This window comes from Tenrec ecaudatus, chromosome 11, assembly GCF_050624435.1.
Source record: "Tenrec ecaudatus isolate mTenEca1 chromosome 11, mTenEca1.hap1, whole genome shotgun sequence".
Classification (NCBI taxonomy): domain Eukaryota; kingdom Metazoa; phylum Chordata; class Mammalia; order Afrosoricida; family Tenrecidae; genus Tenrec; species Tenrec ecaudatus.
Window position 1 is genome coordinate 65,238,597 of NC_134540.1, and position 26,326 is coordinate 65,264,922.

Sequence of the window (26,326 nt, forward strand, 5' to 3'; positions counted from 1 at the left end):
CAATTCAATGACAGTGGGATTTTGGTTGTGGTTAGCCAGCCTACCAAGGGGACAATCTTGCTCTTAGAGGACCTGCCAGGAGTGCCCTTAATAGAAATTGGAGCTACAGGGCCACATGATTAGGAACCATACCCTAATAATTTTAATAATAATAATGATTGGAATTATTGGAATAATAATGGGTATTGGAAATACTGGAACCAGAACCAATTCTGTGCAATTGTCTAATCTGCAATTGTGTACCCATTCCAGTCATGGTCCCCACCACCACCTTCTGCATTGACAGTGATGAATTGACCTGCTTATAATCATGACATCATAATGAGTTAGTTTGTTTTCTATGGCACATGACACTTACTTAGCCATATGGCAGTGAATCTTTTGGTTACCATTATGGCCTCATGATGATGACTTGTCTTTGTTCTTTTTAAGACTTAATCAAAGTTTCCCTGTGAAATATATTGGAGTTTGGGTTTTTTCATCCCTAGTGTACTTTACAGTTTTCCTTGGATTAAAATAGTGAGGATTGGAGATACAAGAGTCTGGTTAAAAAGGGATGCAGCATTTAATCCCACTCAAAGAGAGGGCTTGGAAAGCAACATGCTGTCAGATCCAGCAGAGTAGTAGCAGGCCGTGGGAGGAACACAGGTAAAGAAAGATGGAGGGTGGAGGAGGTATGTCTGTCCTCTACCTTGTAGCAATTGACCTTGGGTTTGCATGGAGCTGTGTGCTCCTTCTCCCTTGTGAAGCTAGAGGAGGTCACATATGGCCCTCCATGCTGTTTTCCCAGGCTTCAACTCTGTTTGGTGGATTTTTTAAAAATGTGTGTTCCATACCTACTTTCTGATTCTAACACATTATTGAAACCTGTTCAGAGTAGCATAAACTCACATTGGCTAACGTGAAAAGGCAACTAATTTTATCCACATTGCTCTGAAGAAAAGCAGCTATTAGGACAGGCACAAACTGAATCCATTTTGTTCTGACCCACCCGCCTGCACAGTTGACCTGGCCTATCCTATACATCAGCAGTTCTCAACCCCCTTTTGGGGGCTGAACGACCCATTCACAGGGGTTGCCAAAGTTCATCGGAAAACACATATTTCTGACGGTCTTAGGAACCGAGACACCGCTCCTCTATCTGTCTCCAGGCAGGTCTGCCCACATGCAGATACGCCCACATACAAGTACCTGGTGTGAAGACTGTTACCCTTGTGACACCATGCTTCAAGACAAAATTTCATTGATATGTCATTAGAAATAAATATTTCACAATATATAATTACATACTGTTTTTGTGATTAATCACTATGCTTTAATTACATTTAATTTATAACAATGAAAATACATCCTGCATATCAGATATTTATACGATGATTCATAACAATAGCAAGATGACATTTATGAAGCAGCAATGAAAATAATTATATGGTTGGCGGTCACCACAACGAGAGGAACTGTATTAAAGGGTTGTGGCATTAGGAAGATTGAGAACTACTGTTATAAGAGGTAACTTTAAGGTAGCACTGTTATGGAAGGCTATTGTGAGGATTAATCTTGATTATGAGAATGTGATTGGGACCCATCTCTAACTCACAAGTGTGAAGGCCTCTCTCCATCCAGAACCCTGGCCTCCCAGGCTTCTTAAATGTGAGAATAAAGAACGTGTCCGCATACACTCTCTTCCTGTTCCCAAGTTTCCCACCTGAGCTCATGGTTGCAATGACTGTGTCGTTCGTTCCATCCCTTAAAGGCCTTCTGTTCTTTTTCTGTCTGCTTTACCAAGCATGCTTGTTGCAGGGCGGGCACAGAGTGCTGCCCAGTGACTGTTGCCAGATTGTGCATAAATCTGGTCCATTGGAAACATTCTAAGTTTTATGTTGCGTACATGGGAAAGGAGGGGGTGTAGGGCAGGGACTCTTCTTCTAAAATGTCCCTCTCCTGCCCTTTGGTTCTCACAGGATCTATACAGGCGGAATGAAATGGATTTTTAGACAGATTCAAATCTTGGAATGACAAGCACAAATTGGGTAAACAAAGTTTTGTTTGAACAAAGATCTTATGTTACAAAGTTTCAATAACTTAGGGACCCCAAATCTCCAGGAGATAGTCTGAGTATGCAGGCTCTAACTCTTAATGAGCTGGGAAAGAAAGATTGATAGTACTCAGATAAGAGTTGAGTCTTTTTAGTGTCCTTGTGAATTTGTGCTTGGACATAATTACAGGATGCTCTGTGAGACAAGTTAGAAGGGTTCACCTTAGGATCAAAGCTATGGAAGATTTCTTGTTATGTCTTTACAAACAATATGATTCCCTTATGAATCTTTTAAACCAGCGGTTCTCAACTAGTGTGTCGAGACCCCTTTGGGGGTCGAACAACCCTTTCACAGGGGTCACTCAATCCATAACAGAAGCAAAGTTACAGTTATGAGGTAGCAACAAAAATAATTTTATGGTTGGGGGAGGGGTCACCACAACACACGGGCCTGTATTAAAAGGTCGCAGCATTAGGAAGGTTGATACCCACTGCTACAGGTGGTCTTATGCCCTGTCCCTCAGGAGAAGCTCCCCCGCTGAATATGGAACGCAATATTCTCTGTGTGCTTAACATTTGAATTCATTGTAACACATGACTATATAGCCATTCACAATTTACTGAATCAATGTTATCTTTTTTCCTTTAATATGATTTTTGCCAAACCTGTAGTTGTGGAGCTGATTCCAACTCAGAACGATTCCTGGGAAAGCGAGGGAATGTTTGCACCACTGGGGGTGGGGGAGGTAGCAGGTAGTGGGGGGAGCCCGAAGTTAAGGCTGCTTGAGTGTAAACATTGCCCTTGCCCTCCAACAACCAGCACACACGCTGGACGGACTCTTGGACCATTGATTTCAAAGGTCTGACTCGTCATCTGGTCCCTCTCCCTTACTTCCCTCACTCAGTATGCGGCACTAGAAGAGAGGTGACTTCTGGCCCCTGCTCTGTGCCCTTGGCCACGGAGTTGATTTCAGCTCCTAGATCCTGACAGTACCGAGTAGAACTGCCCCAGTGGAATCTTTCCAGGGATAGAAAGCTTCCTCTTTCTTCCAAGGAGCAACTGGGTGGGTTCAAATGGTTGGCGTTGCAGTTAGCAGCCCAGCATATAAGCCACCATACCCCCAGGGGGTATTTATTTATTTTAACAAGAAGCCTGAAGCTTGTGGCCACCATCAGCCAGCTCTCTGCATGCTTTCAGCATTCCCCTATGAAAGCACACCCATCATAAAGTTACAGGACCATCACTCCCCAGCCCCACCAAATCAATGCCTGGACTCTGAAAGTAAATGAAAACATCACAACAGAAAGGCCTGCATTAGCACAAGACTGACCTCCCACATGCCCCACTGTGCTTCCCAGTCCCAGTCTACCTGGCCTTGCAGTCCTTGGGCTGCGAGCAGGTCAGTAGCTGCAGGTCCCTTGAAAATGCAATTCTCTCAGTATTCTATCGTCTGCACTAGCTCATGCCATTTGGTGGGAGACACTGGACTTGCTGTGTTCCTCCATACACACTGTCAACAGCGTCTTTAAGCTCTGTGATCTGGTAGTGCGTTCTCCAAGCACACCGCTGCTTTCCAGTCCTCAGTGGGGACTCTGGTTTCTAACTCTTACATCCCAGTGCTTGCAGCAAAAGTAAGTTTTAAAAAAATTATTAATTGGAAGTTAATACGTAGATCATATCATCCCATAGTTCAATCACGTGAAGCAGAATTGTACAATGACTTGCGTGCACAGCTTTGGGAAAGCCCCCCTTAAGCTGGCCCAGTGTGCATCACAGGAGAGAAACAGCACTCGGTGCTTCTCCAAACACTCAGCGTCAGTCTCAGCCGCTCAGCATGTTCACAGGGGAGGAAGACCTCAGATTATACATATATATATATGTATCTATAGACACCTTTATTAATTTTAAACAGGAAAAGACAAAGACAAAAACACGAATCATCTGAATGCAGGAGACCCCCAGCATGAAGTTTTAAGGTATCAAAAGAATCACCAGCCCCATGGTCCCTTAAACAAGACCTGGAAAACAAGAGAAACAGTCACACAATCAGTGCTGGCGGAAGATCAGAGGGAAATAAGTCATCCCTGAGGTTGGCCAAGGTCCTCCTGCCAGCAGGCCCTGCCGGCAGGTACAGCTGTATCAGACCGCCTGGTGCTGCTGCTTCAGCGCGGGGTCCCTGTACCGGTGAGGATTCAGGAATTGAAGGTGAATAAACTCACTACCACCGAGTCTCTGGCGACTCTTAGAGACCCTACAGGGCAGGGCAGAATCGCCGCTGTGCGTTTCTGAGACCGTAACTGTTAACTGGAGTAGAAAATGCCATCGTCCTCCCTCAGAGTGGCTGGTGGTTTCGAACCGCCGACCTTGCGAATCGCAGCCCAACGCCTAACCTCTAGGTCACCTGGGCTCCTCTTGCATGTGAATAAAGAGCTCCGTCCAGGCGTGGCCTCATTATCCTTTCTTATCCCGCTGGCTCCTCCACCGCTCCCCGCGCCCCTTTCTGCGGTCCCCACTCCTCCGCGCTGAGAACCGAGAACCCTAACAACCAGCTCCAACCGGAAGCCGATCCGGCCCGCTCCACACTGCGGGTCCCGGTCCGGAAGCCCTGCCGCCCGTGGCCGCCCGGGTCCTGCTTCCATCCGCGCCCTGCCTGGGTAACCGCGCGCGCGCCCGCCCCTGCCCACCCCTCCGCCGCCGGGCTCTGAGACTGGGCCCGGAACCCCGGGCTGATTCCCGGGCCAGGATCCGGATCCGGTCCGGAGTGCGCTGCGGTGACCGGGGACCGTCCCACCCCGGGGGCATCCCAGAGGCCGAGACAGTCCCTGCGCGCCCGCGCGCCCCTCGCGCCTCTGGCACGCTGCCCGCTCCCGCCCCCGCCCCCCGTAGCGACGCCCCTTCATTCCCGAATCCAGAGCCGCTCCTCTCCACGGTGACTCCCAGCGTGGCTGTGGCCTCCTCGCTCCTTTCTCCAACCTCTCCCAGGTGACTTTGAGGGTGGAGCGTTAGGACGCTTGGCACCTTCCTGGGCCACACGGAGACGTCCGCGGTGTGCCCAGAGGCTGGGGCTGGAGCCTTGGGCTCCTGGGACCCCCCCTCCCCCCACCGTCCGGGGGGGGGCGGTGACACCTTCCTTTCTGGCCCCAGGGACAGGCGGGTCCGAGGCCCGGTGCCCAGTGGCCTTAGAGAGGCAGGGCCTTCATCCCGGAAGGGGTGCAGTCAGCTCCCAGGGTCAAGTCTCTGAGGTGCCCTCCTCCTTCCGCAGAAAGACCCCCACCTCCCTGAGCGGCACGAGCTGTTTCCAGGTCCCGAGAAAGTGCCCTTCTCGACATCCAGGCCGGGTTTCTCCCACCGGGTTTCTCCGACCTGCCTCCGTTCTTGTATGGGGCAACGCGGAGTCAGAGTCGAGTTATAAAATCCATAACCTCAAGCCGTCGCTTAGCTCAGCTCCTAGGGAACAGCCCGGCAAAGGTGTTTCGGATTCTGTGAAAGTCGCCGCCTCCTCTGGCAGCTGAGTCCATTTCCTCTGCTAACCATAAGATCGGCCATTGGAACCCCACCCCCGCCCCCCAACGCGACTTCCTACTTGCATAGTTAGTCTCCTCTCTGGAACCCCGAGGGGCAGTTCCACCCTATATAGTCGCTCTGAGTCAGCATCCACTCCGTGGCAGTGAGTTTGTTCGTTTTGGTCCTTTTTTGCTTTGAGTTGACAGCCCCAGTTAGGCCCTTGGCTAATAATGGAAAGGTTTCCAGTTCAAGTGCACCTGGGGTTTCTGGGAAGGGAGCTAGAGCAGTACTTCCAAAGAGAGCTTTAGGGGCAGTTCCACCTGGTACCCTGGGCCACCAGGACATGAGTTGAAGTCTTGATCATCAATTACTTTTTTGTTTTCTGTTTGATACTTGGTTTATCATTCGTTTGGCTTAGGCGTTTGGCTTTGTTTGGCTTGGCTTTACAAGTCTGACTAAATGCGTTGGGGCTGGGGCGCTGTCCTGTCTTCCTGTTGAATGGCCAGCCCAGAATCCAAACTGAGTCCTGGTGGTGTAGTTGTTTGCCAGTTGGGTCACTACCTGCAAGGTCAGCGGTTTGAAACCACCAGCCACTCCGCAGGAGAAAGATGAGGCTTTCTGCTCCTGTAAAGAGGTACAGCCTTGGAAACCCAAAGGTCAGTCCTAACCTGTCCTCAGGGTTGCTCTGGGTCAGAATTGGCTCAATGGCAGTGCTCTCTGTCCTATTGGTGTGAAAGTCTCCAGACCAGAGGTAGTTCTTCCCTGAAGCCCACACCCCAGTTCCATACAGCAACAGTGCAGAGACCATGTCTGTCGCTCCCGAGGCAATTTGTCCACAGCCTCTTTAACATGTGATGGCCAGGATGGAGCCCAGAGTCTGGTGTCTTGTGGTCCATCCACCCAGAGCAGGGCACTCTGCAACCATTTCCTTCTGCGGTTTGTCGCGGCACTGACTGCTTCTCCCCTCGCGCATGGGGGGCTCCTGCGTCGGCTCAGTTATCTTTCCTCTTATTCTGCTGCTGTGGTCATCCCAAGGGGCCGGGTGGGGTAGTGGGGTACACTAGGCTGCGAGCCACACAGTCAGCACTTGGCACTCACCAGCTATTCCATGGCAGAAAGTTGAGGCTGTCTGCTCCCGGAAAGATGGAAGGTCCCAGAAAGCCAGAAAGGGGTGGGCAGCTCTATTCTGTCCTTACAGGGTCACTTCTATGAGTCAGAATCTGCTTGATGGCAGTTTGACATTGATTCTGGAGTACGGGGATCCTGCCTGTTATTCCAGTATCGTGGGGAGTATGTGTTGGCTCTGACTTGTACCATAGTTACAGACCCTCCCCGCCCACCACCCCTGCTTTATTGAAGGTCTCTTTCTCCCCAGCCCCTGCTAGCCACACACTCAAATACTTCCACCCCTCCCACGTCCGGCCTTCATTCTGTTTTGTGAAACACTGCAGACTTATTTCTGTGACTGACGTGGGTGCTTATACTCTGATAGCAACTGGCTCCTGGGAACGTAGCTGATGTGCAAGTTCCCTGGGGCCCCTCCCCTATAACCAGAGGCCTTTGGGCCCACATAGGACCAACGAGCCCTGGCTAAGGAGGTAGGACAGCTCTGGCGGCACAGTTGATCATCTCTAGACTGGAAACCTCAAGGTCTGAGTCAGTGAGTCAAACCCAGCAGCCACTCCTGGGGAGAAACACGAGACACTACTCCCATAAAAAGTTTACAGCCTTGGGAATCCTGTCAAACGGGATTCAAACTCACTCCCATCCAGTCGATTCAGACTCATAGCGAGCCTGGAGGACAGGGTAGAACTCCCCCTGTGGGTTTCTGCGACTTTAACTCTTTATGGGAGCAGAAAGCCTCATCTTTCTCCCGAGGAGCGGCTGATGGTTTCAAACTGATGACCTTGTGGTTAACGCCCAATGTATAACCTACTACACCACCAGGACACCTTGGAAAGAATGGCATTGGTTCTCAACCTTCCTAATGCCGTGCCCCTTTAATACAGTTCCTCATGTTGTGGTGAGCCCCCCAACCATAAAATTATTTTTGTTGCTACTTCATAACTATGATTTTGCTACTGCTATGAATTGGGCGACCCCTGTGAAAGGGTTGTTTGACTGGCAAAGGGGTCTCGACCCACAGGTTGAGAACTGCTGCTCTATAGGGTTTCTATAAGTCAAAACAGTCCATGGTAGAAGTTTTGGATTTGGGACAGGCATTGGTAGTCGAGGAGCAGAATTCTCGCTGTCTATGCTGGAGACCTGGGTTGGCTTTCCGACCAATGTGCCTCACGTGTATAGCCGACACCCTTCTGTCAGTGGAGACTTGCGCGTTGCTGTGATGCTGTACCGCTCCCAGCAGAGCTTCCTGACCAAGATGGATTTGCACGAAAGGCCTGGTGACCTCCTTTTGAAAATCAGCTGATGGAAACTCCGTGGATTACAAGATTGGATCCACAGTGGATCAGGAGGAAGGTGCAGGGCTGGTAGCACTTTGTTCCACTGTGTGTGGCGTCACCATGAGTTGAGAGCCAACTCCTGGTGATAAGCAGCAGACCACCAAGGGCAGAGGGTCAGCCCTTCGTGTTATTATTCTGGGCCACAGTTAGGGGCATGGTTCTCAACGGGAAGACCATACTCATGGATGTCAGATAGACCTGTGCCCCACAGCGTCTTTCGCAGCGGATTTTAGGGGAGTATGTCTCCGGTGCTTTCTTCCAGGGAGTCTCTAGGTACTGCCAAGCATTAACCCGTTTCATCCACCCAGGGATTCCCCCCAGGAGCTTGATTTCATGAAATGATACAGGGCTCCAGCCCCCTAGTCTGGAGTACCAAGAATCATGTCACCTTGCCCTGACCTGCTGCCACCGCAGTGAGGGGTAGACCAGCTGTTACCTGAAGGGCCTTGTGCTCGTCAGCCTTGCCCTATGGGGTGGCAGGAACTGAGACCCTCTGTCTCTGTCCCCTCTTCAGGCCTCCAGGATCATGCGGTACGTCAGCACCAGGGGAAGGGCCCCTTGCGTGGACTTTGAGGGGGCCCTATTCTCCGGCTATGCTCCCGATGGGGGCCTCTTCATGCCCGAGGAGCTCCCTCAGCTGGACACAGAGACTCTGCGTAAGTGGAGCACGCTCTCCTACCCTGGCCTGGTGAAGGAGCTTTGTGCCCTCTTCATTGACCCCGAGCTCATGCCAAGAGATGACTTAGATGGTAAGTCTTCGGCCCCTGCCAGCCCAGGCTTCCGTGGGTGCCCAACTGGTAGGATGGTTCTTGTGTCAGACCCCAACGTGGAGGGACTTTTCCCGAGTCCAGAACCTCCACAGTGGAGGTCTCCCTGGAGCTCATCCTGTGGGCTGATTGCCGCAATCATTTGCAGAGCACATCCCAGGCATCTCACCCTCAACTTCAGTGGGTTCATCTTGAAAGGCCTCCTTAATGCATATAATCTGCCCAGAGCCCCAAGATGGTGTTTCCTATTTCCACAAATGGGAATTCTAAGAGGGGTTTGGCAGTGTCCCCAACTAATATGTTTAGATGTGCCTTTAAAAAGCAGTTTCGGTACCAGTGAGTCTGGGGTGGGGCCTAACAATCCTGCAGTTCCATCAAATGGCCAAGGAGTCCAAGAGACCCCTTGGAAGAAGGGCGTGGCTGTTTACCTTCCCCCAAATCAGCCTTGGAAAACTCCGTGGAGCGCAGTTCTGCTCAGAGACGCATGGGGCACCATGAGGCGGAGTCAACTTGATTGACAGCAACTGCTGATGGTGGTGGTGTTTTTAAATCAAGTGTCCAGGCAACACTGGTCCACAGACCACACGTTGAGTAACATGAATCTAATCCATAACACTGTGTTGGGAGCTTAGGGCCAATTGCTGGCATTGATTACACAGCCTGGGTACTTATTAGAAACCCCAGGCCCCCTCAGAGCCACTGGACCAGAATATATATATTTTTAGCAAGATCCCAGGTGATTTGTTGAAGTTTGGGGAGTACTGTTATAGACTGCCCCAATTTAAAAATGCAAACTCTGGGAGCTGATATCAAGGGCTCAAGTGGGAAGAGAATGCTTTGAAAATGATGATGGTGGCATATGTGCAGATGTACGAGCCCCAATAAAAGTATTTTAAAAAAATGCAAACTCCCTGCCTTCGAGCTGATTCTGACGCATAGTGACCCCCATAGGACAAGAGAGAATGGCCGCTGTGGATTTCTGAGACGGTTACTCTTTATGGGAGTGAAGGCCTCGTGTTTCTCCTTTAGAGCAGCTGGTGGTTTAGAACTGCAGACCTTACAGTCTGGCAGCCTGACTTGTAACCACTCCGTCACCAGGGCTCCTATGCTAAAATTTAAGTAGGATTACAATTCCAGCATCGCCAGTGTGAGATTCAGCGATACCACAAATTAAAAAGGAAACACATTTTCCACCTCCACAAGGAAAAATAAAATCGAGACATCGATTTATTATATAATTGTTTAATGTAACCCCCTTTGGAATACATGCCCACAGTGGCTTTTTAAAAATGTTTTAAGTAAATAAGCTTATAAAAGTTTACAGCTCCCGAGGCTATGGGTTGGTGCATGTTTTTTCAGACAACTTTCCTAGGATTCTAAGTTACATATATGAATGGTGTCATTTAAGATGAAAATGTTCCTGTGATTTGGGCGTAGGGCTGGAAGGGGCCCTGGTGTTTAGTGGGCTGTTTAGTGGGCGTGCATGTTGGGCTGCTAATCGCAAGGTCAGCAGATCGAAACAACCAGCGGCTCCTCGGGACAACTATGAGGCTCTCTCCTCCTATAACTCTTTATCGTCTCAGAAACCCGCAGGGGCCATTCTGCCCTTTCCTATGCGGTCACTACGAGTCGTGATGAACACGGTGGCAATGAATTTGAGGGGTGGGATGAGAGATAAATGTGGCAGTTTAATGTAACGATGACAGCCGTGGGACCCCTACAGGGTCGTTCTCTGTCTTCTAGGGTCGACAGGAGTCAGAAGTGACTCAATGGCAACGTGAAGGGACAGGAGCTTTAGATGTTAAAATGTAAGCGGCTGCGGAAGAACTAGAGGATGAGACAATATCCTTCCGCTGTTGTGTTCTCCTCATTCACAGATCTGATCGACCGAGCCTTCCGCAGATTCCGTCACCCAGAGGTGGTCCATCTGTCCAGGTTGAGGAACGGACTGAACGTGTTGGAGCTTTGGCATGGGGTCACATATGCGTTTAAAGACCTGTCCCTGTGCTGCGCAGGGAAGTTTCTGCAGTACTTCCTGGAGAAGAGGAAGAGCCACATCACCGTGCTTGTAGGTGGGTGTCATTATTCTGAGTGCTGGGGTCCCCTGGTGCCCAGACGTGGGCAAGCCCGCTCACAGGCCTCCTCCATGGTTTCTCTCTCAGGGAGTGCTGTGTGGTGGACCCCTTTAATAGTACGGTAGAGGCTGTCCATAATTCCGTAGGAGCCCTGGTGGCCTGGTGGGTTATGTGTTGGGTTGCTAACGACAAGGTTTGCAGTTCAAAACCGCCTGCCATTTAGAAAGATGTGCAACTCACTCTGAGTTAGAGCATCCAGTGACACTGCCTGGGAAGGTTCTCTCTGGCCACAGTGAATTTTTCATAAAAGCAGTTTTGCTTGAACCTCATTTTTTTGTGATGACCAATTTAAGAGAACAGCGTGCAGATGTGAAATTTTTTTCCTGCTCTGGAAAAATGCTGCAGAAACTGTTGTGATATTGAACACAACTTACAAGGACAGTGCGATGGGAAAACCTCAAGTGTACGAGTGGTTTCTCATTTCAAAGAAGGTGAAATGTCGATTGATGATAAACCTCGTTCTGGACATCCATCAACTTCCCGAACAGACAAAAATGTTGACTCATAGTGCATTTGGAGCTCATTAATCCATAGTTCATTTGGGGACTGTTAAGTTTTCTATTTAAAGGTTCTGAAAAGATTGCTGTAACGTGCAACAAAAAAGACCTGATTTGTGTCAGACGGGGGACTGATTCTGCCACCCCAACAATATACCAGCTCATGCAGCCATCTCAGAGTGTCAATTTTTGGCAAAAAACAGCATACCTCTCTTGCATACCAATGCACCATACTCACCTGACTTCGGTCTGTGTGACTTCTTTTTGTTTTTGAGAATGAAGAGGGACATGAAAGGACAGTGATTTGATGACATAGAAAAGGTGAAGAAAAAAAAAAACACGGGAGGTGCTATCGGCCTTCCAATCAGATGAGTTTGAAAAATGGTTCCAAGAATGGAATTGCCGATTTGACAAATGTAATAAGTATAATGGAGAGTACTTTGAAGTTGATAAGGTTGTTCTGTAAAAAAAATTTTTTTAAAAATACATAGCTTTGAGGGGAAAATCTGGGTTTTTTTTGGGGGGGGGGGCGGTCCCATCATATTCCTGTAATGAGCTAGTTTTGGCATCCACAGAGGCAGTAGTACTGTCCTACAGGGTCACTATGGATTGATTCAGTGACAGTGAGCTTATAGCTAATTCTCAGGCTAATATGCTGAAACACACAAAGTTGCTAACATTATGTGGTACCAAATTCAAGGGCACCTTGGAACCAATCCATGCATCTACTGGAGGTTGAAGAACTGGGTTTCGATTCTCAAGGTACTTGAAAGTGGATGTTGCCACATGATCTAAGGACCACTTTTTTTCTTTCCTGTTTCATCTCTCTTGATGCCGTGCATTAGGTGGTGCGCGGCTAATCTCAAGGTGGGCAGTTCATACCGACCAACTGCTCTGTGAGGGACAGGCGAGGCTGTCTGCTCCCATGATGATGTACTGTCTCAAAAACCCTAGCGAGTAGTTTGACTCCACCCTGTAGTATCACTGTGAGCCAGAATAGACTCGATGGCTGTTGACTTATTTTGTGTGTTTGTTGTTTTTTAAAAATAATTTTATTGGGGGCTCGTTGTGTGTTTGTTCTAAAGGGGAGCGTTCTCTTTTCTCCCCTCCAGGAACTTCCGGGGACACGGGGAGTGCTGCCATAGAGAGTGTTCAGGGGGCGAAGACCGTGGACATCATTGTTCTGTTTCCCAAGGGTCACTGCTCCAGGACACAGGAGCTCCAGATGACGACAGTGCTCCAGGAGAATGTCCACGTGTTTGCAGGTAGGCACGGAGGCACAGGCTCCAGGGGCAGTGGGGCCCGGCCCTGATTGGCTCTGCTTTGAGAGATGGGCTGGGGTGAAACAGAAACTACCGACGGACAGACCAAATGCCCTTCTCCTTCCTCTTATTCTCGCCGTCCTTTCCTTCATCAGTCATGTTTGAGGATGGTCTGTATCTTGGTGTAGCATCTCCTAAATGATGGGAAGTCACAGGCGCATAATTCAGTAGTGGCAGTACAACACAGAAGTGCAAGTCGACACCATACTCCAAAGAGAGCCACCTCCAGGCAGCTTCAGCCTGCTGGGGCGATGTCTATAGGCAGCCACCAGGAACCATAGCCTTGAAAGTTGCCCCAAGGGACTAGAATTTAGAAGAGACCACCATGTTAAATAATTGACTTTGGAGAACAGGCCCTTACAGTCCGTGCCTTCCTTTATAACAGTGGTTCTCAACCTTCCTCATGCTGCAACCCTTTAACACAGTTCCTCATGGTGTGGTGACCCACCAACCATAAAATTATTTTCGTTGCTACTTCATAACTGTAATTGGGCTACTGTTATGCATCGGGCGACCCCTGTGAAAGAGTCGTTTGACCCCCAAAGGGTCACAACCCACAGGTTGAGAACTGCTGCTTTATAATATAGAAACCACCAAGCTATGCACGTGATGCATAGGGCTAAGGATCTAATACCTGGCGGTGCCCATTGCTAATGACATGTGTCCTGAGCCACATCCTGTGATTGGAGGAAGGTGAGAACCATCTCCTTTTAGACCATGGTCATCCATCTACCCCAGTCGCCGTCATCATTATGGAGGCTGAGAATGGAGAAAGATGGGCAAGGATGTCTGCAGCCAGACATTGCTCTTTCCTGTTTCACGCCCCCTGGACCTCCCTCAACTTTCCCCAAGGTGGGGATGGGAACCTGAGCAGTAGGACCTTGTTTGTTTGTTTTAGGTGCTGGTCCAGTTGGTTCCAACTGATAGCGACTCTATAGAACAAAAGAACATAACAAAACACAATCTAGTCTGCTCTCCTCCCACAATTGTGTTTGAGCCCATCGTTGGAACCATTGTGTCAATCCTTCTTGTCAAAGATCTTCCTCTTTGCTTTTCTGCTCCTCTACTTCACCGACCATGATGGCCTTTTCCAGGGACTAGTCTCTTCTGATAACATGTCCAAAATACACAAGACGAAGCCTATCCCTTCGTGCTTCGAAGGAGTGTTCTGGCTGTACTTCTAAGACAAATTTACGCTTTTGGAAGTCCATGGCAAATGAAAATAGCATGGCTTGGGCCAGGAGCAGCTTCATCCTCAAAACAATATCCTTGCTTTTCAACACTTTAAAGAGGTCTTGTGTAGGAGATTGACCCAGTGTAATGCACTGTTTGAATTCTTGACTACCGCTTCCATGAGCATTGATTGTTGATCCAAGTAAGATGAAATCCTTGACACCTTCAATTTTTTCTCTGTTTATCATGATGTTACCTATTGGTCTGATTGTGAGAACTTTTGTTTTCTTTACATTAAATTGTAACCCATAGTGCAGGCTGCAATCCTTGATCTTCATCAGTGAGTGCTTCAAGTCCTTCTCACTATCAGCAAGCGAGGCTGTGTCATCTGTGTATCACAGGTTGTTAATAAGCCTTCCTCCAATCCTGATGCCATGTTCTTCTACATACAGTCCAGCTTCTCTGGTTATTTGCTTAGCGTACATGTTGAATAAGTATGGTGAGATGATTCAACCCTGTCTCACACCTTTCCTAATTTTAATCCATGCAGTATTCCCTTGTTCCATTTGCACACCTGCCTCTTGATCCATGTACAAGCTGCGCATGAGCACAATGAAGTATTATAAAATTCCCATTCTTCTAAGATCATCCGTAGTTTCTTATGATCCACACAGTCTAATACCATTGCATAGTCAATAAAACACAAGCAAACATCTTTTTGGTATTCTCTGCTTTGACCCAAGATCTATCTGACATCAGCAATGCTATTTCTTTTTCCACATCCTCTTCTCAATCCAGCCTGACCCTCTGGCAGCTGCCTATTAATGTACTGCTGTACCCAAGAATGTTCTGCTGCTATTCAGAAGGTTTTCAGTGGCTAATTCTTCAGAAATGGACAGCTATATTTATGGTCTGTTTTTAGTCTGGAAGCTTTGCTGAAACTTGTTCACTTTATTTGACCCTGATAGTATTTAAATTTTTCTTAGATTTCACCTGAACTTATGTATGAGCGATTGATGATCTATTCCACAGTTGGCCCCTGGCCTGCATTTAGCTGCTGGACTGCCCCATCATCTCTTCCAACAGATGTAGTCAATTTGATTTCTGTGTATTCCTCCTGGAGAAGTCTACATGCATAGTTACAGCTTGTGTTGTTGACAAAGGTATTTGTGGTGAATAAATTGTTGGTCTTGCAAAATTCTATCATTTCATCTCCTGTTTCCTTTCTATAACTAAGAGTATCATTTCCAACTACTGTTTCTTCCTCCTGGTTTCCAACTTTTTCATTCAACCATGCATCTTGACTGTGTACTTGGTAAACTTCTTCAATTTCTTCATCACTAGATTTAGTGGTTGGTATATAAATTTGAATAAGAGTATTGATTGGATTTCTTTGTATGAGTATAGATATTATCCTATCACAGGCAGCATTATACTTCAAGGTAGTTCTCGAAATTTGATGGCGAATACGACTCGATGCCATTCCTCTTGAATTTGTCACTCCTTGCATAGTAACCCATATAATTTTCTGATTCAAAATGTCCCTAAGGTCCAGTTCAGCTCTCCTATCACTAGGCTATACATTTTTATGCATTCCATCTTATTTTTGATGACTTCTAGTTTTCCTGGATTCATACTTTCTACATTGCAATTTCCAATTCTCAGTCGATGTTTGCAGCTGTTTCTTCTGAGTTTGAGTCGCGCCCCATCAGCAAATGCAGATCCCGCACGCTTTACTCCACCCGAGGCATTATGGTCGGCTCTACTTTGAGAAGGTAGCTCTTCCTCAGTCGTAGTTTGAATGTCTCTTGACCTGAGAAGCTCATCTCCTGGCACCATCTCTGGCAATATCCCGCTGCTATTTGTAAGATTTCACATGGCTAATTCCTCTGAAGTGGACACAGCCTATTCCTTCTTTGTAGTCTGTTCTTAGACTGGAAGCTTCGCTGAAGCCCATTCACTTTGGTTTGACCCTGCTGGTACTTGAAATACCAGTGACATCACCTCCAGCATCCCAGCAACGCATAAGCCACCACAGTATGACAAACTGACAGACAAGTGGTGGGGCAGGGCCTCCCAGAGAAACTTAAACCTAAACCATAGAACCCAAGGCGTGTTGTTTCTCCATTTTTCCCTCCAGGAGGTTGACATTGTGTATTTTATCTCCTACAAAGGTTTAAGCAATGGCCAAGGTTCCCGTACATTTTCTGCTGTGTCTCAGTTGGCCCAGAACTCCCTGGCATGCCAGTGGGGGACATGGTTTCTATCCTAGAGGAGCTCAGGATGGAATCGAAAAAGCCAGGTCAAGAGAAGACCCAGCAAAGACACCCAGGCGTACAGCGGTCCAAGCAGGAGAAGCGCAGCTGGGGAGGGCCTTTCAGAGGAAGTCTGGCCACTCATCCATCCTAACTGTCTGCTCTCTTTGGCCCCGACAGTGGAGGGAAACAGCGATGAGCTTGACCAGCCCATCAAGGATGTGTTTGCCGATGCGGGTTTTGTCGAAGAGCACAACCTGATGAGCCTTAACTCCATCAACTGGTCTCGGGTGCTGGTGCAGATGGCCCACCACTTCTTTGCCTACTTCCGGTGCACACCATCCATGGAAACAGACCCCCTGCCCCTTGTGGAGGTTGTGGTGCCAACTGGGGCTGGCGGTAACCTTGCAGGTAAGTGAGAGGTCAACACCGAGACACAGGAACTGAGACAGAGAAAATGAGGTTAAGAGCGGCTTTATTCGGGTAGGGAAAGCGCATGGGGGGGGGGCGGGGGGGAGGGAGAGCAGAGAAAGGGGCAGGAGCATCTAGAGCTTCCAGGCCGGTTCGGAGACCCAGCGAGTTAGGTCAGGCAAATCGTGCCCATTTGTGGGGCAGTGTGATATTTGTAGGATTTGGGTCAGGGAAATATGCAAATGAGGTGGAGAGAGCGGGGGTGGGGGTGGTGGTGCTTGCGCCCATAAGGAGCAGGGAGGCTTCCTGGTGCTGCAGCTGCAGGGTCTGAGCCCTGCACACACCAGCTTCTTGGAAGGTGGGACAAGATGCTGCATAGTCCAGCTCTGGCCTTGAGAAGGGAGGGGTGGGGCACGTGGGCCCTGCCCGGAGAGATAAGCTCCTTGGAATGCTGGAAGCAGGGGCTGAAATGTCCCACAGGCCATTCCTCTTTCTCAAAGGCTGGGGGAAGGGGCTGCATGGTCCGGACCTGGCCCAAACAGTAGGGAGGGTCCCCAGGCTAAAACAGACCGCTAGAAAAACATCTCTGACCCCAGTGTGCCCTCCTTCCAGCTGCCCTTTGACGGGGACCGTGAAGAGGACAGTTGTAGAGTCCTTGTCCGGAAGGGGATGGAAAAGTCCTAGTGGAAAACGTTCTCTTAACCTCCCGGGGAGGGGGGGGCGATCCCAGGCTCCTGCTACAGGGGAAGGATGAGGAAGTAGTATCAGCGGGCTCCATGGTTGGGCTTGCCTGCCCTTATCCGCGTGGCAGAGCGTGGAGGGACGAGGTCAGGGTCCAGGTGCTATGCCCAGCTGGCAGTGCCCTCCTCTACTGAATCAGACTCCATGGCCAGCTGCCTGAAGCAAGGGCAAGTTGCTCAGTTGTTCCCACACCTGAGCACATTCTCTAGGTGCTGTGCTGTGAGAGGACATGTCAGCACTTAGGGTGCCCGCTCCAAGTGCACCACTTTCTAGTCGAGCTGTTGTGGGATGGTCCCTTGGACACCCTCCTTATCTAGGCGAGCATTTGGATTGGGCAGATTGCCGAGAGGAGCCAATTGGCTTCTCTCTGTGCCTGTGGACGCTGTCAGGGCAAAGGGCTGCACCGTTACCCGGCATCACGTCACTTTTCCTAAATCATAATCAGCCTTGCTGAGCCCTGCCTGCGTGTCTTGTAAGGTCCCCGGGTGGAGGAAATGGTTTGTGCTCGTCTGTCAGCCCACACGTCAGCAGTTCAAACCCACCCAAGGCGGCAATGATGCCGTGGAAGGCAGTCCCTGGCCGTCTGCTTCTAGAAAGATCACAGCCAAGGAAGCCCTCTGGGCGCTTGGGGTGGCTGGGCGTCAGGGGGAGACTGTGTCTTGGGTGGCTTTCCTGGAAGTGTTTCTCGTGTGTGAACCCACTTAATCCTCACGTGAGCCTAGGAGGAGGGCTGCGTGATTAGCTCTTTCAGTCAACCTGCCCCCGCCCCCGCCCCCGCCCTTCACAGCTGCTCAGGGGCAGAGCTGGGATCAGAACCCGGCAGGGAGTCTGCCTCCTGGGGGGCATTACTGATTCAGTGACTTCCCTTCTGATGGATTGGGTGAGACCAGGAAAGCCTCCTGGGGGTTCGGAAGCATCCTCTCTCCTCTCGCCACGAGGACGATGGAAGGGCCAGGGGCAGGGAGTGAGGTTCTCATGAGAAGCACAACCATGACGCTTGTGCGTGTTGTCAATAGAAAGAGGCTGAGAGCCAGGAATGGCTTAACTTCAGCCCAGTTCAGGTGTAGCTTCTCCTGCCGCGTGAAGCTGATAAGCAGGAAGCAACAGGGGATGGGGAACCAGACCAGGAGGGTGCGGCTGAGACAGGGGGCGGCACTGGCTGAGGGATGCAGCAGAGGTCCGCAGTCAGCTGAGCAAATCCAACCGTGGTAGTTGGCTGACGTCACCTCCATCAGCAGACCAAGTTGGAGGAACCAGACGCAAGATCCAGGTTCGGCAGAAGGCGAGGGGTCAAAGGGAGTGTAACTCTCCTTGGGCTCTCTCTCTTACAAAAAAGGCAACTCAATTGAAAGGTCTGCACCTCTAGCCGGGCTTGTCGCTAACCATCACAAGGATGGACCAGCGTTATTTACCACGTTAGGGTGCTCACGGACTCCCCCATTCACATCATCCTGTGGTGCACCCTGAGGGCCGCTGCTGCCAGTGTGCTCCACACAAAACAAACACCCGATGGCTGCTTGCTCAGGGTGTTCCACCTGTCTCTGGTCAGCCCAGAACCAATCGTGTAGCCGTCAACCCCGAGCCATCCTGAGCCTCCATTTCTCCGCTGCTACGCAGAGATACTCATGGTGACCCCGTAGGACAGGGTAGAACTGCCCTGTGTGTTTGTGAGTGTAACTCTGTGGTTCTCAACCTGTGGGTCGCGACCCCTTTGGGGGGGTCAAATGACCTTTTCACAGGGGTAGCCTGATTCATAACAGTAGCAAAGTTACAGTTATGAAGTAGCAAAGAAAATAATTTTATGGTTGGGGGGGTCACCATAACATGAGGAACTACATTAAAGGGTCTCAGCATTAGGAAGGTTGAAAACCACTGGTGTAACTCTTTATGGGACTAGAAAATCCTGTCTCCTAAGGTGTGGTTTCGAACTACTGACGTTGTGGTTTGCAGCCCAAGCTGTAATCATTACACCACATCATGGCAGTGTGTTTGGTTTGGGTTATGTAGAGATACCATGATGTCTTCATTAGGACCAAAGGCAAGATTTGTCCACATGTTTGGAAAAGTAAGAAACTGTTGTTCCCCTCTTCTTGATTAAAGCTGGGTGCATTGCTCAGAAGATGGGCCTTCCCATCCACCTGGTCGCCACAGTGAACCACAACGACATCATCCACAGGACCATCCAGCGGGGGGATTTCTCTCTGGCCAAGGCCGTCAAACCAACCTTGGCATCAGCTATGGACATCCAGGTGGGACCTGTAGGGAGGCGGCGGTGGGTAGGTCTGGCCTAGATGTTGTTGAGTGGGGCCTAGACAAAGGCTGAGATCACGGTGGGCCCAGGACTCTGCCCTTCTGCCCAGGTGCCCTACAACATGGAGAGGATATTCTGGCTGCTCTCCGGCTCTGACAGCCAGGCGACAAGAACCCTCATGGAGCAGTTTGAAAGAAGCCAGAATCTGAGACTGCCCAAGGAACTGCACAGCCAGGTCAGTCACTGCCCACCCACCACGGAGAGAGGAAGGGACCGCCACTAAAGCAGGCAGTGTGCTTGAGGTGTGCGCAGAGGGAGGACTCATGGTTTCTGGCACACCTCCTGGGAACCGCGCACCTTCGGTCACTTTAGAGGGATGCTGGGAGTCGGAATGCACTCCATGGCAGTGAGGAGCTGGGTTTCGGTTTTACGTGGCTGGCTTAATCGCATGGTGAGCAGCTATGAGAGAGGCTTCACGTCCACTGGGGCTCAATAATGGGCACCCACCCTGCCAATCAGGGTGAGTAGAGACCACTGTTGTTTTGTTTCTTTTATTCTAATGCAATCCAATCAGGTGCACTTATTCCATGACTCTGAAGACCTCGCCTGCTCTTCCTCTCTCAGGGCCATCGAGTCAGTGTTGGCTCACCACGACCCCCTGGAGGTTTCTGAGGCTGTCCCTGTTGTGGGAGTGGAAAGCCCAGTCTTTGGCCTGCGGAGCTGCTGGTGGTTTCAAACTTCGGACCATGCGGCTTGCAACCCGACGTGTAACCACGACGCCATCAGGGCTCCAAGTTCTTGATGTTGAGATAGAATTTGCTCCTTGTGGCTTGCACATGCAGACTGATTCCACTTGACGACTTCCCCCCCAGGCGAGGGAAATCCTCATTTACACACGAGTCTTCCCACTTCCTTTAGCTGTCCCTTACATGACTTTTTAAAATCACATCTTTCAGTTCATTGCAACAAGATTTTTAGTTTTCTGCATAGCAGTCTTATACCGTCTGGTTGAATTTAATCATCCCTAAGCATTTCATTCTTTCTCTCTCCCATGCTCCTTTTCATCCCCAAACGTCCCCATCCTAGCGTCCCTGTAGCCTTTGAAGTTTCCATTTCTTGGTGTGCAAAGCATTTTTCTTAATCTTTTCCCCCCTATATAATAGTGGTCTTATACAGCATTTGTTTTTATGTGATTGACTGACTTTGATGAACATAATGTTTCTAAATCCGTTCCTGCCATGAGACGTGCGAGTTTCAGCATTGTGTTTTAGGGTCACATAGTATCCCGTCTATCCATTCCTCTGCTCATGGACATGTTGGTCTCCATCTTTTTAGCAGTGTGGATGGCACTGTGATAAATGTGGGTGTGGGTGTACCGTTCCATGTTTTGTTCATTTCTGTGATGTCGGTGCCGAGTAGAGAGATTGCGGGGTCACTGGTATTTGTATTAGCATCTATTTAAGGGGTCCCTATGCGGCTCCTCCAGCTCCAGGGCTCTGGCTACATCAGGTAGCTCCACGTGGCTTGTCAGAAGGAAGATGAAGCAGAGACTGTGTGTGTGTCCCACCTCCAGGAAGCTATTCAAAATGAGGAGCACCTTCAAAATGAGGTCATCAAGCTGCGACCTGATTGACAGGCTAGACTACCCCTTCGCAAGTTGACAGATTATGTAACTGCCACAGTTATTTTCTGGTTTTTGATTATTTGTGTGTTTTAATTTTTCTACAATGCTGGTGTGCGGTGCTATCTCATCATTGTTTTAATTTACATGTATCTTATAGGTAATGATTGTGAGCAGTTCTTCCTATGATTGTTGGTCTTGGGTGAATTGTCTATTCATGTCCTCTGCCCATATTTTAATTGGGCTATTCATGTTTTCCTTACTGAGGTGTTGCAATTTTCTATAGATTTTCTGGATTAGCCCTTTATTTGATATATCATTACCAAAATTTTTTTCCCTTTTCCATCAAATCTTTTGTTGTGAGTTAAGTGTCATCTTTTTAGGGGGTCCCACTCCTCCAACTCGTCTTCTGTCCTGCGGGTGTTTTCACTGTGCTAAGTAGTGTGTGTATGCCATGGACCAGGGCCTTTAAGTTTGTCTTCTGTCTTCTTATTGATGATATTTATAGTTCTAGGGTTTGTGTGTAAGTCTTTAATCCACTCTGAGTCCATTTTGTAAATGGTGTGAGGTTTGGGTTGCATTTCCTCTTTTGGGGGATGAAGGTCCATTTTGCCAGCATCGTTTGTTGAAAAGTCTACCTCTTCCCATTTAGATGTTTATAAAAAATCAGGTGTCTGTAGGGACTTGGTTTTATTTCTGGGCTCTCTGTTATGATCCATTGGTCTGCATATCTGTTGCTGTACCACGTCTTAGCTATTTTGATTACTGCGGCTGTAGAACAGGTTTGGAAGCCAGGGAGTGAGAAGCCTGCAAGTTTGGTTTTAGTAGTATGTTGCTTATCTTGAGTTTCTTTCCTTATAAAGTTGGTGATCGTTGCTTCCATTTATTGTGCTGGCATGCGGATCAGAATTGTCCTGCATTTATAGATTGCTTTCAGTAATATTGACATTTTCACAGTATTGTCTTGCTATCCACAAACATGGAACCTTCTTCCATTTAGGCAAGTGTCTTTTGGCTTCCTGTAGTAGTTGTTTTTTTTACCAGTCTTTTGTTTCTCTGGTGAGGCTCATTCCTAACTATTCCGTCTTTGGAGCGGTTATTCTAAATGGCATTGTTCTTTTCAGAGTTTCAGAGTTCTCTTCCTTAATATACCAGAAGCCCGTTGGTTTTTGTGTCTTAATTGTAATAGCCTATTACATTGCCAAATGTTCCCATTAGTTCTAGCAATTTCCTCATTGAGTCTTTGGGGTTTGGTACATAAAATTGTGTTGTGCATGATTAGATTTTGCATGATCAATGCCTTTTTTAAAGTGTGGTTCCCAGAACTGGACATCGTTCTGTGGGTGAGGCCATAGCCATGCAAACTGGAGTAGAATGCCTGTCTTCTGGAATACATGCTCTTTAGATGCAACCAAAGGCCAATTTGTTTCCTCAATGGTCTTGACGGCTATAGTCCATCTCCTCATGCAAACGAGCTGCTCCTGGACCAGCACCCTGGCCTCCTTTCTTTGTGCAATCCTGGCTGCACACACAGGTGATGCGCCCCTGACGGAAGTGGCCTTAGATGAGTGAGTGCCTTCTAGCAAAGAGGAGAAGTATTACATGACTTCCGGAGAGTGCATCTGGCTCGTGCACTCTGTAGCCAGCATGAGGAGGACTTGGGGGCTGTGCGGCCATCTCTCTCTGTAGATGTGACCCAAGCAAGAAGATGCCATTTCAGGAAGCCATTCACTACTCACTCACTCACACACTCACTCACTCTCTCACTCACTCACACACTCACTCACTCACACACTCACTCACACACTCACTCACACACTCACTCACTCACACACTCACTCACACACTCACTCACTCTTTCACTCACTCACACACTCACTCACTCACACACTCACTCACACACTCACTCACTCACACACTCACTCACACACTCACTCTCTATCACTCACACTCACTCACACACTCACTCTCACTCACACACACACACTTACTCACACACTCACTCACACACTCACTCACACACTCACTCACACACACTCTCATACTCACTCACACACTCACTCTCACTCACTCACACACTCACTCACACACTCACTCACTCTCACTCACTCACTCTCTCACTCACTCCCTCACACACTCACTCTCACTCACTCTCACTCACTCTCTGACTCACTTACACACTCACTCACACACTCACTTACACACTCACTCATACTCACTCACTCACTCTCTCACTCACACTCACTCACTCACTCACTCACTTTCATTCTCTCATATCATAGGGTCCTGGTGACATAGTAGTTATTCATAGTGCTTCCAATGCAAAGTCAGCAGCTCGAAACCACCAGCTGCTCGGCTGGAGAAGGAGGAGGCTTTCTGCTCCTGTCAAGTTGTAGGCTGGGAAACCCTGCCCTTCTTCAGTCAGTATGAGTCGGCATCGACTTGATGGCAGTGAGTTTGGTTTGGATGGGCAAGGAACTGTGCTAGGATCGGGAACTGCAAAGATAAGTAAAAGACAGTCTTCCCCCCAGTGGAGGAGGTAGCTCTGTAAGCAAAAGCACCAAATGAGCCGTTGCCATTAGGAGTGTTCCACAGGTGTGTTCCACAGGTGTGTTCCACAGTTGAGTATATGCCGGGGTTTTGATACGTCATAATCATGCAACACATTTTTAGAGAATGATTCCCCAGGGGAAACTGGGAAGTAGAGGCGCTTCCTAGAGAAGGTACAGTGTGAACTAGGAGGGAACTGGCAGGGAGGATTCTCACATCCACCAAAAGGGGGCATACCTGGGGGTGGGGGGTGGGGGAAGCCTCCAAAATGCGTGAATACCTTTAACCTTCTTTGTTTTGTCAAGTTGTGGAATAAAACTATAAACTAATTTGCCAATTCTCCAGGCAAATCCTAACTAAATTTGTTCTCTGAACATGCAAACACATTCTTCCCCCAATTAGAGTAAATCCACCCCAAACTGATGTTTCTAGAGAGATTCTAAGGCTCTGCCAAGTTGAAGCTGCGCCAAGCGGTGTGTGTCTGCCTGACTGAGTCTATATAGTGGGGTTTTATTATTGTCTTCTTTCCCTGGGGCCCACCCCATCGAACCTGGGGCCCATCAGCTTTCAGCGACTGTGACGTCTGCGTCTGTGCCGGATGAGGCCATCACTCGGACCATGGCCCGCTGTTGGGAGCAGAACCAATACCTGCTGTGCCCACACTCGGCTGTGGCCGTGACTTACCATTACCAGCAGACAGACAGACAGCAGCCCAGGTACAGTTAGTGGGTCATGGGTCACCAGGGGCCTCTGGCTTTTAGGGATGCTTCTCTTCCCCTAGCAGGAGAGGCAGCCATATATGGGGAGGTCCGTGTGGAACTGTGCCCCGGGGATCCTGTAAGTGGTGTGGCGGCTGGGCTGGGTCTCCAGCAGAGGGGTGTCCCCCAGAAGAGCGCTTTACCAGGATGAATGATCCAAGGGGCAAGCCCCACCTGGCTGCGGAGTTGCCTCTAGCCCAGGGTCACCTTGTGTGCATCAGGTGAGAGCTGTGCTCCCCAGGATTCTCCATGGTCGGAGATTCAGAAGTAGATCTCTGCCCCCTTCTTCCAAGAGGCCACCCTTTCAGTTACACCTGAGCAGTGCTAAATAAGTCTCTCTCCCCTCCCTGTCCTGCTGTCCCCCAACCCCCGGTTCCTCCTTCCCCTCTCTCCTCCACCTGGCCGCCACCTCATCCCTCATCCTCCTGCTCCCACCCGCCTCCTGCACCCACCCAGCAGTACCCCCAGGTGCTGCCTGGCCCCGGCCTCTGCAGCCAAGTTCCCGGAAGCTGTCCTGGCAGCCGGGCTGACCCCGGACCCCCCTGCAGAGATCCGAGCCCTGGAGCGCAAGGAGACCCGCTGCGCACCCATGAGGAGAGGCGACGACTGGACGCTGATGCTTCGGGGCGCCATTGAGTGGTGCAGTGATCAGTGGAGAGGCCATGCCCAGAGCTCAGCCTAGCCACACTGGATGGGACTGTGGCCGCAGGGGGCTGCTCATGCCCCTCGGCCTCAGTGAGCGTTCTGGGCCATGTAGGCTCTTCCCAGTGCTCGGCCTGACCCTGGCAGTGCCAAACCCAGTGCCTGGTCCCCAGGGGTGTGTGTGTGAGGGGTGGGGGTATTCATGGAGGATGAAGATGAAGAGGCTGGTGCACAGTGCTCTGGGGGTTTAGAGCCCCACCACCTCCGCTAGGTGCCCAGTGCTCGTGTATTCACATGACGTATGTTCCCCGAATGCCAATGGTATCCCAGACAGGGAGCGGGAGGCCATGGCCTCCGAAGGAAATAGAACAGCAGCCCTTCCCTGGCGCTTAGGTAGCCAACGGCCAGGAAGCAAATTGCTCACACAAATAAACATTGTCATTTGAACTTCATAGAAATGAGCCAGATTTCATGCTATGATGCTCACCTACCCGACACAATCCCTGAAGACAAAGCGGGTGCATAAACAAATGTGGTGAAGAAAACTGATGGTGCCAGGCTACCAAAAGACATGGTGTCTGGGGTCTTAAAGGCTTGAGGGTAAACCAGCGGCCATCTAGCTCAGAAGCAACAGAACCCACATGAAAGAAGCATACTAGCCTGCATGATCACGAGGTGCCGCAAGGATCAGTTATCAGGCATCGAAGAATAAAAAAATCATATCATTGTGAATGAGGGTAAAGGGGGAGTGCAGAGGAGAGACCCAAAACCCATTTGTAGGCCACTGGACATCCCCTTACAGAGGGGTCTTGGGGAGGAGATGAGCCAGTCAGGGTGGATATAGCAATGAAACATACAACTTTCCTCTAGTTCCTAAATGCTTCCTCCCCCTCACCACTATCATGATCCCAATTCTACCTTACAAATCTGGCTAGACCAGAGGATGTGCACTGGTACAGATAGGAACTGGAAACACGGAATCCAGGGTGGATGATCCCTTCAGGACCAGTGGTGTGAGTGGTGATACTGGGAGGGTAAAGGGAGGGTGGGTTGGAAAGGGGAACCGATTACGGGGATCTACATATAGCCTCCTCCCTGGGGGATGGACAATGGAAAAGTGGGTGAAGGGAGACGTTGGACAGTGCAAGATATGACAAAATAATTTGTAAATTATCAAGGGTTCATGAGGGAGGGAGGCGCG

At 49.5% G+C, this 26,326-nt stretch overlaps 1 protein-coding gene across 3 annotated transcripts; it reads left to right on the top strand.

Moving 5' to 3' along the window:
• The first annotated feature begins 4,560 nt into the window (after positions 1-4,560).
• On the top strand, positions 4,561-25,583 carry THNSL2 (threonine synthase like 2). Of its 3 annotated transcripts, none has more exons than XM_075563118.1 (9): positions 4,561-4,690; positions 8,517-8,751; positions 10,647-10,841; positions 12,514-12,666; positions 16,332-16,562; positions 19,404-19,552; positions 19,664-19,789; positions 24,290-24,441; positions 24,940-25,583. In XM_075563118.1, exons 2-9 carry the CDS (start codon positions 8,529-8,531, stop codon positions 25,163-25,165), a joined length of 1,455 nt encoding a protein of 484 aa, XP_075419233.1. In that variant the 5' UTR covers positions 4,561-4,690; positions 8,517-8,528; the 3' UTR covers positions 25,166-25,583. The 3 variants fall into 3 exon arrangements, with proteins under 3 accessions (XP_075419233.1, XP_075419236.1, XP_075419235.1); XM_075563121.1 differs by having other exon boundaries at positions 24,943-25,583; XM_075563120.1 differs by lacking the exon at positions 4,561-4,690 and adding an exon at positions 4,725-5,018.
• The last annotated feature ends 743 nt before the right edge of the window (positions 25,584-26,326 follow it).